This window comes from Lonchura striata, chromosome 16 (assembly GCF_050655825.1).
Source record: "Lonchura striata isolate lonStrDom1 chromosome 16, ASM5065582v1, whole genome shotgun sequence".
Taxonomy (NCBI): Eukaryota; Metazoa; Chordata; class Aves; order Passeriformes; family Estrildidae; genus Lonchura; species Lonchura striata.
The window spans coordinates 2,390,058-2,401,551 of NC_140718.1; the positions used below are offsets into that span (position 1 = coordinate 2,390,058).

The window sequence follows — 11,494 nt, forward strand, 5'->3', positions numbered from 1 at the left end:
AGAACGTCACACAGCTCTCTGTGATATCACATGGACTTCCCTGTGATGGTTCACAGCTCTCTGTGATGTCATACTGACTTCTCTGTGAAGTCACACAACCTCCTCCTCTGATCTCACAATTACATCTCTATGATGTCACATGGATGCCTTCATAACGTCACACAGCTCCCTGTGATACCACATGGACGTCTCTGGGATGTCACACAGCTCTCTGTGATGTCACACTGAAATCTCTGTGAAAGCACTCAGCTTTTAGGAATGTCACACTTATATCTTTGTGATGTCACCAATAAACTTCTGTGATGTTACACAACTTCCTGTGATGTCACAGAGATATCTCTGTGACGTCACACTGACATCTCTTGAAGAGAGCTTGACAGAGGAATGGTTGTACAACAGGGGACATGATGCTGTAAAATTAATCCAACTAGGGAGGGCTACGTGACTGCTGCAAAGTTCGCATGACCCTGAAGAGTAGATGGTGTGCTGAAAGCAGGATATTGAAACTGCTTGGTATGTAGAAGTAGATAGAGAAGAACAAAGAAGTACTAAGCTGTTCTAGCTGCAAGGCCAGCTGGACAGGCAAGTATCATTCACAAAGATGCTTTTAAGATAATAGTACAAGTCACATAGCAACCAATCATGAGCTCGGCTTTTGCATTATGCATGACCTAATTAACAAACATATAAAAACTGTGTAATCTGTCACAATAAACTGAGACTTGATGATCATGATAGCATGAGTCTTGTCTCCCGCGGCACCCTCCAACAATCTCTGTTTAGTCTCATTGACCTTGTGAGGTCACACAGCTGTCTATGATGTCACTCAGACATCTCCTTGATGTCATACATCCTCCTCTGATGTCACAATGACATCTCTATGATGTCACACAGACACCTCTGTGACGTCACACTTCGATGGCTGTGATGTTGCACAGACCCTGTGGGGTCACAAAGCTTTTGGTGTTGTCACAAAGACATCTCTGTGATGTCACTCAGACACCTCTGTGATGTTACAGAGACCCTTCGAAGTCACACAGCTTTTTCTGAGGACACAAAGATATCTCTGTGACGTCACACCGCTCTCTGTGATGCCGCACTGACAACACTGTGATGTCACACAATTCTATTTTATGTCACACTGACTCCTCTATGGTTGCACAGATCCTCCTTTGATGTTACAATGACATCTCTCTGATGCCACACTGACACATCTGTGACGTCACGCAGCTCACAGTGATATTACATGGACATCTCTGTGATGTCGCACAGCCCTTCATGATGTCACATTGACATTTCTGTGAGGTCACAGGGCTTTTAGTGATGTCACACAGACATCTCTGTGATGTCACAGAACTTCCTGTGATGTCACAGAGCTGTCTCTCTGACGTCACAATGACATCTCTGTGAGGTCACATTGACCTTGTGAGGTCACACAGCTGTCTATGATGTCACACGGACATCTCTGTGATGCCACACATCCTCCTCTGACATCACAGTGACATCTCTATGATGTCACACTGACACCTCTGTGGCGTCACACTTAGATGGCTGTGATGTCGCACAGACCCTCTGAGGTCACAAATCTTTTTGTGATGTCACAATGACATCTCTGTGATGTCACTCAGACACCTCTGTGATGTCACAGTGACCCTGTGAGGTCACACATCTTTTTGAGATGCCACACTGACATCTCTGTGATGTCACACAGCTCTCTGAGATGTCACATGGACATCCCTGTGATGTTGCACCAATATCTGTGAAGTCACACAGCCTCCTCCTCTGATCTCACAATTACATCTCTATGATGTCACACGGATGCCTCCATAACGTCACACAGCTCCCTGTGATACCACAGGGACGTCTCTGGGATGTCACACAGCTCTCTGTGATGTCACACTGAAATCTCTGTGAAAGCACTCAGCTTTTAGGAATGTCACACTTATATCTTTGTGATGTCACCAATAAACTTCTGTGATGTTACACAACTTCCTGTGATGTCACAGAGATATCTCTGTGACGTCACACTGACATCTCTTGAAGAGAGCTTGACAGAGGAATGGTTGTACAACAGGGGACATGATGCTGTAAAATTAATCCAAGTAGGGAGGGCTACGTGACTGCTGCAAAGTTCGCATGACCCTGAAGAGTAGATGGTGTGCAGAAAGCAGGATATTGAAACTGCTTGGTATGTAGAAGTAGATAGAGAAGAACAAAGAAGTACTAAGCTGTTCTAGCTGCAAGGCCAGCTGGACAGGCAAGTATCATTCACAAAGATACTTTTAAGATAATGGTAAAAGTCACATAGCAAACAATCATGAGCTCGGCTTTTGCAATATGTACGACCTAATTAACAAACATATATAAACTGTGTAATCTGTCACAATGAACTGAGACTTGATGATCATGATAGCATGAGTCTTGTCTCCCGCGGCACCCTCCAACAATCTCTGTTTTGTCTCATTGACCTTGTGAGGTCACACAGCTGTCTATGATGTCACACAGACATCTCTGTGATGCCACACAACCTCCTCTGACATCACAGTGACATCTCTATGATATCACACTGACACCTCTGTGACGTCACACTTCGATGGCTGTGATGTCGCACAGACCCTGTGGGGTCACAAAGCTTTTGGTGATGTCACAAAGACATCTCTGTGATGTCACTCAGACACCTCTGTGATGTTGCAGAGACCCTTCGAAGTCACACAGCTTTTTCTGCTGACACAAAGATATCTCTGTGACGTCACACCGCTCTCTGTGATGCCGCACTGACAACACTGTGATGTCACACAATTCTATTTGATGTCACACTGACTCCTCTATGGTTGCACAGATCCTCCTTTGATGTTACAATGACATCTCTCTGATGCCACACTGACACATCTGTGACGTCACACAGCTCACAGTGATATCACATGGACATCTCTGTGATGTCGCACAGCCCTTCATGATGTCACATTGACATTTCTGTGAGGTCACAGGGCTTTAAGTGATGTCACACAGACATCTCTGTGATGTCTACAGAACTTCCTGTGATGTCACAGAGCTATCTCTGTGACGTCACACTGACATCTCTGTGAGGTCACATTGACCTTGTGAGGTCACACAGCTGTCTATGATGTCACACGAACATCTCTGTGATGCCACACATCCTCCTCTGACATCACAGTGACATCTCTATGATGTCACACTGACACCTCTGTGGCATCACACTTAGATGGCTGTGATGTCGCACAGACCCTCTGAGGTCACAAATCTTTTTGTGATGTCATAATGACATCTCTGTGATGTCACTCTGACACCTCTGTGATGTCACAGTGACCCTGTGAGGTCACACATCTTTTTTAGATGCCACACTGATATCTCTGTGATGCCACACCGCTCTCTGAGATGTCACATGGACATCCCTGTGATGTTGCACCAATATCTGTGAAGTCACTCAGCCTCCTCCTCTGATCTCACAATTACATCTCTATGATGTCACACGGATGCCTCCATAACGTCACACAGCTCCCTGTGATACCACAGGGACGTCTCTGGGATGTCACACAGCTCTCTGTGATGTCACACTGAAATCTCTGTGAAAGCACTCAGCTTTTAGGAATGTCACACTTATATCTTTGTGATGTCACCAATAAACTTCTGTGATGTTACACAACTTCCTGTGATGTCACAGAGATATCTCTGTGACGTCACACTGACGTCTCTTGAAGAGAGCATGACAGAGGAATGGTTGTACAACAGGGGACATGATGCTGTAAAATTAATCCAACTAGGGAGGGCTACGTGACTGCTGCAAAGTTCGCATGAACCTGAAGAGTAGATGGTGTGCAGAAAGCAGGATATTGAAACTGCTTGGTATGTAGAAGTAGATAGAGAAGAACAAAGAAGTACTAAGCCGTTCTAGCTGCAAGGCCAGCTGGACAGGCAAGTATCATTCACAAAGATACTTTTAAGATAATGGTTCAAGTCACATAGCAACCAATCATGAGCTCGGCTTTTGCATTATGCATGACCTAATTAACAAACATATATAAACTGTGTAATCTGTCACAATAAACTGAGATTTGATGATCATGATATCATGAGTCTTGTCTCCCGGGGCAGCCTCCAACAATCTCTGTTTTGTCTCATTGACCTTGTGAGGTCACACAGCTGTCTATGATGTTACACAGACATCTCTGTGATGCCACACAACCTCCTCTGACATCACAGTGACATCTCTATGATGTCACACTGACACCTCTGTGACGTCACACTTACATGGCTGTGATGTTGCACAGACACTGTGGGGTCAGAAATCTTATTGTGATGTCACAAAGACATCTATGTGATGTCACTCTGACACCTCTGTGATGTCACAGTGACCCTGTGAGGTCACACATCTTTTTGAGATGCCACACTGACATCTCTGTGATGCCACACCGCTCTCTGAGATGTCACATGGACATCCCTGTGATGGTTCACAGCTCTCTGTGATGTCACACTGACTTCTCTGTGAAGTCACACAGCCTCCTCCTCTGATCTCACAATTACATCTCTATGATGTCACACTGATGCCTCCAGAACGTCACACAGCTCCCTGTGATATCACATGGACTTCCCTGTGATGGTTCACAGCTCTCTGTGATGTCACACTGACTTCTCTGTGAAGTCACACAGCCTCCTCCTCTGATCTCACAATTACATCTCTATGATGTCACACTGATGCCTCCAGAACGTCACACAGCTCCCTGTGATACCACATGGACGTCTCTGGGATGTCACACAGCTCTCTGTGATGTCACACTGAAATCTCTGTGAAAGCACTCAGCTTTTAGGAATGTCACACTTATATCTTTGTGATGTCACCAATAAACTTCTGTGATATTACACAACTTCCTGTGATGTCACAGAGATATCTCTGTGACGTCACACTGACATCTCTTGAAGAGAGCTTGACAGAGGAATGGTTGTACAACAGGGGATATGATGCTGTAAAATTCATCCAACTAGGGAGGGCTACGTGACTGCTGCAAAGTTCGCATGACCCTGAAGAGTAGATGGTGTGCAGAAAGCAGGATATTGAAACTGCTTGGTATGTAGAAGTAGATAGAGAAGAACAAAGAAGTACTAAGCTGTTCTAGCTGCAAGGCCAGCTGGACAGGCAAGTATCATTCACAAAGATACTTTTAAGATAATGGTACAAGTCACATAGCAACCAATCATGAGCTCGGCTTTTGCAATATGTATGACCTAATTAACAAACATCTATAAACTGTGTAATCTGTCACAATAAACTGAGACTTGATGATCATGAGAGCATGAGTCTTGTCTCCCGCGGCACCCTCCAACAATCCCTGTTTTGTCTCATTGACCTTGTGAGGTCACACAGCTGTCTATGATGTCACACAGACATCTCTGTGATGCCACACAACCTCCTCTGACATCACAGTGACATCTCTATGATGTCACACTGACACCTCTGTATGGAGATTTTTGTGGAAGAATGGCTTCGTGAGAAAGGACATGACTACGTGCAGTTAGTGAAGCAGTAGCTGAAAATTGCACAGTGCAGCAATAGCAGATGTAGCAATAATATCTTATGTCCTTGGCTAAGCTGGTTCTCAACAGTAGAATATTCAGCAAAAAGATAAATGTCAGGGAAAACAAAGCAAGCTTAGAAAGCTCCAAAGGCGGGGTTGACCTGTTTTTCATACACCAATGATGAGCTTAAATTTTGCAATATGCATGAGCTTCATTATAACGGGTATAACTATACATGTGTGCTTGAAATAAACTGAGACTTGTTGACATTATAGAATGGACTTGTCTCCCGTCATTTTTTCCACAAAATGGTGACCCGATCGACGTGATAGGCGCCACGGTGGAGTGACGAATAAGGGTTTGGGTCCTGATGCAGCCAGGACGGCAAAAGTGCTGAATTGAAATAGAGTGCACCGTGCCCCAGGTGACTGAGAGGCAAGCCTGGCCGATACATGCTGCCGACGACCTCGGAGGGCTGCAACAGCGCTGACAATATAGGTATGGAGAGGCAAGCAGCATATGATTTATTTACTGCATTCTTGCAGAGAAGGCAGATTAAAGGCATTGATTTGCAAAAAGATCTGCCAGGGTTATTAACATATGGGTATTCTAAGGGGTTCTTTGTAAACCCTCATACAGTACATGAGTTGTCTGAGTGGCGTAAGTTTGGGGATAAACTATGGGAGGAAGTTTTAGATGATGATAAGACAGCTAAAAAGTTGGGAAAGTGGTGGAAGGTAGTTCACAATGAATTATTACAACATCAGACAGAAAAGAAAGCTGCCAAGCAGAGAACTTCAGCAATAGAGAAAAATAGAGGTTTTAACGGGGAGGATTGGTTGCCTGGTGTTTCCATGCCACCTGCTGTATCTACAGTGGAGTTACCTCCCTTGCGACCTGTGCCTGAGGATACGGAAACAGAGTTGCGTTGTGAGCCCACGGCTCTTCCAGCCCCCTCAGAACAGAAATCGACAGTTCGTCAAAGTTTGTCTGCCAGTAAACCGACCCCTAGGGCAGAGTCTGACCTAACGGAGGCTCTGGCCAGGGAACGGAGGGAAGTTTGGGCGACTTTGGCAAGAGAGGAGCTGGACAAAGGAGATGGGCAGGCTTTGGAACTAGCAACAGAACTGGTTTGTCCTGTAATTTTTCAGCAGCAGGCAGGCGGAGGGTTAACAGCTCAGATTACACCGTTAGATTGGAAGTTGTTGTCACAGTTGCGAGCTACAGTGAGTCAATTTGGAGTTACTAGTGAACCGGCTAGGCAGATATTGGATTATGTTTGGAGTACTAATATATTGCTACCAGGAGATTGTAGAAGTCTTGCTAAGCTTATTTTTTCGCCACATCAGAGGCTTTTGTTTGGTGCACATTGGCAGGCAGAAGTTAATGAAGCTGTAGCTATACAAAGACAGCCTGGAGATCCTCTTCATGGAGTAACTATGGATGAATTGATGGGCTTAGGACCATATTTTCGCACTGAGGCACAAGCTATGCTAGGACCTGAGAAGTGTCGAGAGGCAATGCGACTAGCTCGAAGGGCTATAGATAAGGTGAAAGACCCGGGAGGTTTGCCAGCGTATATGGGAATTAAACAAGGAAGGGATGAGACTTTTGGAGCATTTATTGATAAGGCAGCGGCAGCAATAGAGAGAGCTGGAGTGCCTGAGTTTATGCGTGGATCATTGTTGAAGCAGTGTGCTTTGCAAAATTGTAATGCTTCTACAAGAAGTGTGCTAAACACATTAGGAGCTAATTGGACTATAGAAGATGCACTAGAAAGGATGGCTACTATACCAACGGGGCAACAGGCATTTTTAGTTGAGGCTATTAAAGAGCTGGGGGAGGGATTAAAAGAGCAGGCAAAAGCTTCACAGACACAAGTGTTAGCTGCTCTTGCACCCCTCCAAGCATCAGTAGCAACCCAGGGAAATGTTTACGGCAGTCGTATGAGATGTTTCCGATGTGGAGGGACAGGACACGTTCGGCGAGAATGCTCTGCTGCTGGAATATGGTGTCCTAAATGCAAATCGGATACTCATAACATTGCTGCCTGTAAGAGGAGACCGGGAAACGCCCGAAACAGCGCGAACAAGAGCAGCCGCGCTGCGACACAAATAGCTGCTCCAGCCTTTCCAACAGCAACACCTTGCGTCCAGCCACAAGAGAGAGCCTCGGGATGGACTTGGCAGCCGCAGTAGAAGTGACTTTAATGACACCACAGCCGCAGAAGATCCCCACTGGAGTAAATGGACCTGTTATAATCGAGGGCAGGACGATGGGAGCTTTGTTATTGGGAAGATCATCGGCCTCTATGCTTGGATTATTTGTGCTGCCTGGTGTCATTGATGCAGACTATACTGGTGAAATTATGATTATGGTTCATACTCCATTTCCTCCTATTCGGATTAATAAAGGACAAAGGATTGCTCAATTGGTTCCTCTGGAGCAAGTTACTAAGGCTGTATCCTCACGGAAAAGCCGTGGAGGAGATGGATTTGGATCTACAGGAGGTTTGACTCTATTAACTTTGGATCTGAATGACAGACCTGTTAGAGGGAAAATGCCGCGGGAGACAAGACTCATGATATCATGATCATCAAGTCTCAGTTTATTGTAACAGATTTCACAGTTTATATATGTTCGTTAATTAGCTCATACATATTGCAAAAGCCAAGCTCATGATTGGTTGCTATGTGACTTGTACTATTATCTTAAAAGTATCTTTATGATCGATACATGCCTGTCCGGCTGGCCTTGCAGTTAGAACAGCTTAGTACCCCCTTTGTTCTTCTCTATCTACTTCTACATACCAAGCAGTTTCAATATCCTGCTTTCTGCACATCATCTATTCTTCAGGGCCATGCGAACTTTGCAGCAGTCACGTAGCCCTCCCCATTTGGATTAATTTTACAGTAACATGTCCCTTGTCGTTCAACCATTCCTCTGTCAGGCTCTCTTCATCTCCCCCGTTTTCCTTTTGTACAAGAAGGTGTGCATTCAGCATTTTCTGCAAAAGCTGCTGCATCAAGCCTTGCAAGCAAGTAAACACACAGGGCAAAACAAACAAAAGTATCACAATTATGCTTAGAACTATTATGCTGTATTTGATAATGTCTCTTAACTATGGTCCGATCCCCAATCCTTTTAGCTATCTTTTTAAACCTAATCTATCCTCTACCTTTAACTGTTGAGTTAGCTCGGTCAATTTTCGTATTTGCTTATGGATAGATGTAGCGTGATCAGATAAGTTCATACAGCACATTCCTTCAAATTCTTCACAACTATGACCTTGGGCTAGAAGAAGTAAATTAGTGGCAGCTGCTCTGTTTTGCAGAACTGCATGACAGATACTACCTATATTTGTGGCAAGCTCACTTAACATTTTAGATGAAATATTAATTTATTTTTCTGTCCAGTAGGCTAGGATTTTCAATTGTATGAGAGCTTGCACTGAAGCAACTCGTGGGGTGAAAAATGAGGTTAGTATTACAGAAGTGCACCCCACTTCATATTTCTCATGGTTTTGATTGTTCTGTTTAACATGAAAGGAACAAACTTAATTCTAAATACAAACTATATTTATGATAAACTTAATGTTATGCTTTTGATTATCTAATTGATTGTCCCTCTTTTTCTTTTGCCATTGAAAAGCAATGGTAAAATGAACAGAAAAATCACAGGCATTACTAAAACTCATCAAAACTTAGTAAAAAAAGTCTATAACATAATTAAAAACACACTTATGAAAAAACCCAAAGTCTACAATCTTCTGTGGGTGAAACACAAATCTTTGCACAATCCACTTTTGCTGCGCATCCTCTGATTTACTTGTGGAGAGATTAGTGTTCTCTTGAAATTGATAAGTTTAACATTCTTCAATGAAATCTATCCAGATTCTGCACCTGCTAAAACACAAACAAACTCAACACTCCCCACAGGGACTGGAGGGTCCTCTCTCAATTCTGTTTCCTAAAATTTGCATGAAGGAATGGAAATATCAACATCTTGATAATAAACATGAAAAAACATCAAGAACAAAACAATGCATATAGTAAAGAAACTAACAACAAATAAAAATCAATCAGATAATACACAATTAATATTACATATAAAATCACAGTTACCAAGTGCTACACTATCAAATTGTCATCCCAGAGTCTGCAGCAGCTGATAAACCTTAAAACAACAGAGATCTGGATAAAACATGTCCGGATCATGTTTCTCCAAAACTCCTTTTGAGGCTCAGCTGCCCTATATGGTCAAATTGTCAAGCCAAAAGGACTTGAATACTTTTTGATGCAGAAAACACCTGGGTCAATCACACCATCCACGTAGAGCCAGAGCTTGGCCAGAGCTCAAACTCTAATTGGAGGATATGTTTTAACACATTATAAAACAAAAGTCCTAGAAATAACAGTTATAAGTAAAAAACCTTATTATTAAAACTTTATCAAACTATCAAATAATTGAACCTGTCTAAAATCTCTTTCAAGACAAAAATTCTCTAAATACAACAAACCCTTTCTTCAGAAATCTGAAAATTTGAAGTCTGAAATCTTGAACTAAAATTTGGACAATGAATTTTTAAAGGAAGATGAATTGCAGCTGCATAAAAGATTGGATAAAGAAAACACATGAGTAGTTAAAAAATCAAAAACACAGGATCCTGAAAAAACATCTTGTAATCAATCACCTAAAGAGACAATAAAACATATGAAAACTGACTGTAAATACTATAACAACACCTTAATACCTTAATAATAATTCTTATCACAAAAATCAGACAACTCACATTTTATGATCAAACTATTAACAAGAAATGTTTAAAATAGTTTAAGACAATCCTTTTAAAGCACTCATATAACTTTAGTAACAATCACTACTTATCATTACTTACAAAAACTTAACAATCACTATTTATCGTATTATCTATAAAACTTAAAAATCATTATTACTTATATTATTATCTATAAAAACCCAAAGACGGAGATTACAAACTCAATACTAAAATTCCATCAGATGACATTTTCTCAACTCTTTGTTTTCAGAGACATTTTTGGTAATTAAATCATTACTAAAATTTCTATCTTTATACAGTGATTTTTATCTATATCATATTTGAAATAACATTGATTCACATAATGTTCATCCTTCTTGGTATCTTGGAAAACACTCGGTCCTGCTGTACTTTTTCATTACGTCTCTGACTCTTGTAAGAAATTGGGAAGATGCTGTTGAAATTTTTGCTGTAGTGTTGCGATCCCGCCACCGGTGGCGCTGCTGCTCTCGGCGTTGTCGCTGCCATGGCAACCAGGACTGTGCCGCCATCTCCGCCGCCATTGCTGGGCGCTGCGGGGAGATGAGGGGCGGCGCCGCCTCGCTCCCGTCCTTGTTGTGTCACCTTGTGGATGGGAGAAGAGACACCCCCGCCACGGCCGCGCCCCGCCTGCTCCGACTCCAGCGCAGCTGAGCCCCAGGAACGCCCCTCTCCCCCCTTGCGCTGCTGCTCGGCAGCAAGGAGCCTTCCGTCTCTCGGCTGATGTCCGCTCCGCCCCGGGCTCACCTCCGCCTCGGTGCTGGCCGGCCCCGCTCTGTCTGGCCCCGTGCCTGCTCCGTTCTACCTGATTCCCGTTCACAAAAAGTGAATTTGGGATCCCAGTCCCGTTGCATAAAGCAATTTGGATCTCAATTTCCAGCACCTCAATGCTACTAGTGTCTATGGGAGGTACAGGCATTTCAGAAGCAGAGATGGGAATGCGAAAATTTGTGAGAACCGGAGGGTTTGGTTCACTGGAGAGAAGCGAGGGTTTACATTCCTTATTTTTCTCCAGAGCTGTCCGTATCACTTCCACCGCCCTCTTTTCTGCCTGACACATTAACAATTCGTTATCAACCACTCTCCAAAGTTTACTCATTTTCTTGCCCGGTTTATCCTCATCTAACACTAATTCCCACAACTTAT

General features: G+C 43.2%; 1 protein-coding gene across 1 annotated transcript; it reads left to right on the forward strand.

Moving 5' to 3' along the window:
• Window positions 1-5,684: 5,684 nt before the first annotated feature.
• LOC146765917 (uncharacterized) lies at window positions 5,685-11,270 on the forward strand. The gene has a single exon (XM_085593546.1). It carries the CDS (start codon window positions 5,985-5,987, stop codon window positions 7,728-7,730), a length of 1,746 nt encoding a protein of 581 aa, XP_085449672.1. The 5' UTR covers window positions 5,685-5,984; the 3' UTR covers window positions 7,731-11,270.
• Window positions 11,271-11,494: the final 224 nt, after the last annotated feature.

What these genes read in the sequence shown, in the direction of transcription:
- LOC146765917 (XM_085593546.1), top strand. Translation starts at nt 5,985, where the DNA reads ATGCTGCCGACGACCTCGGAGGGCTGCAACAGCGCTGACAATATAGGT.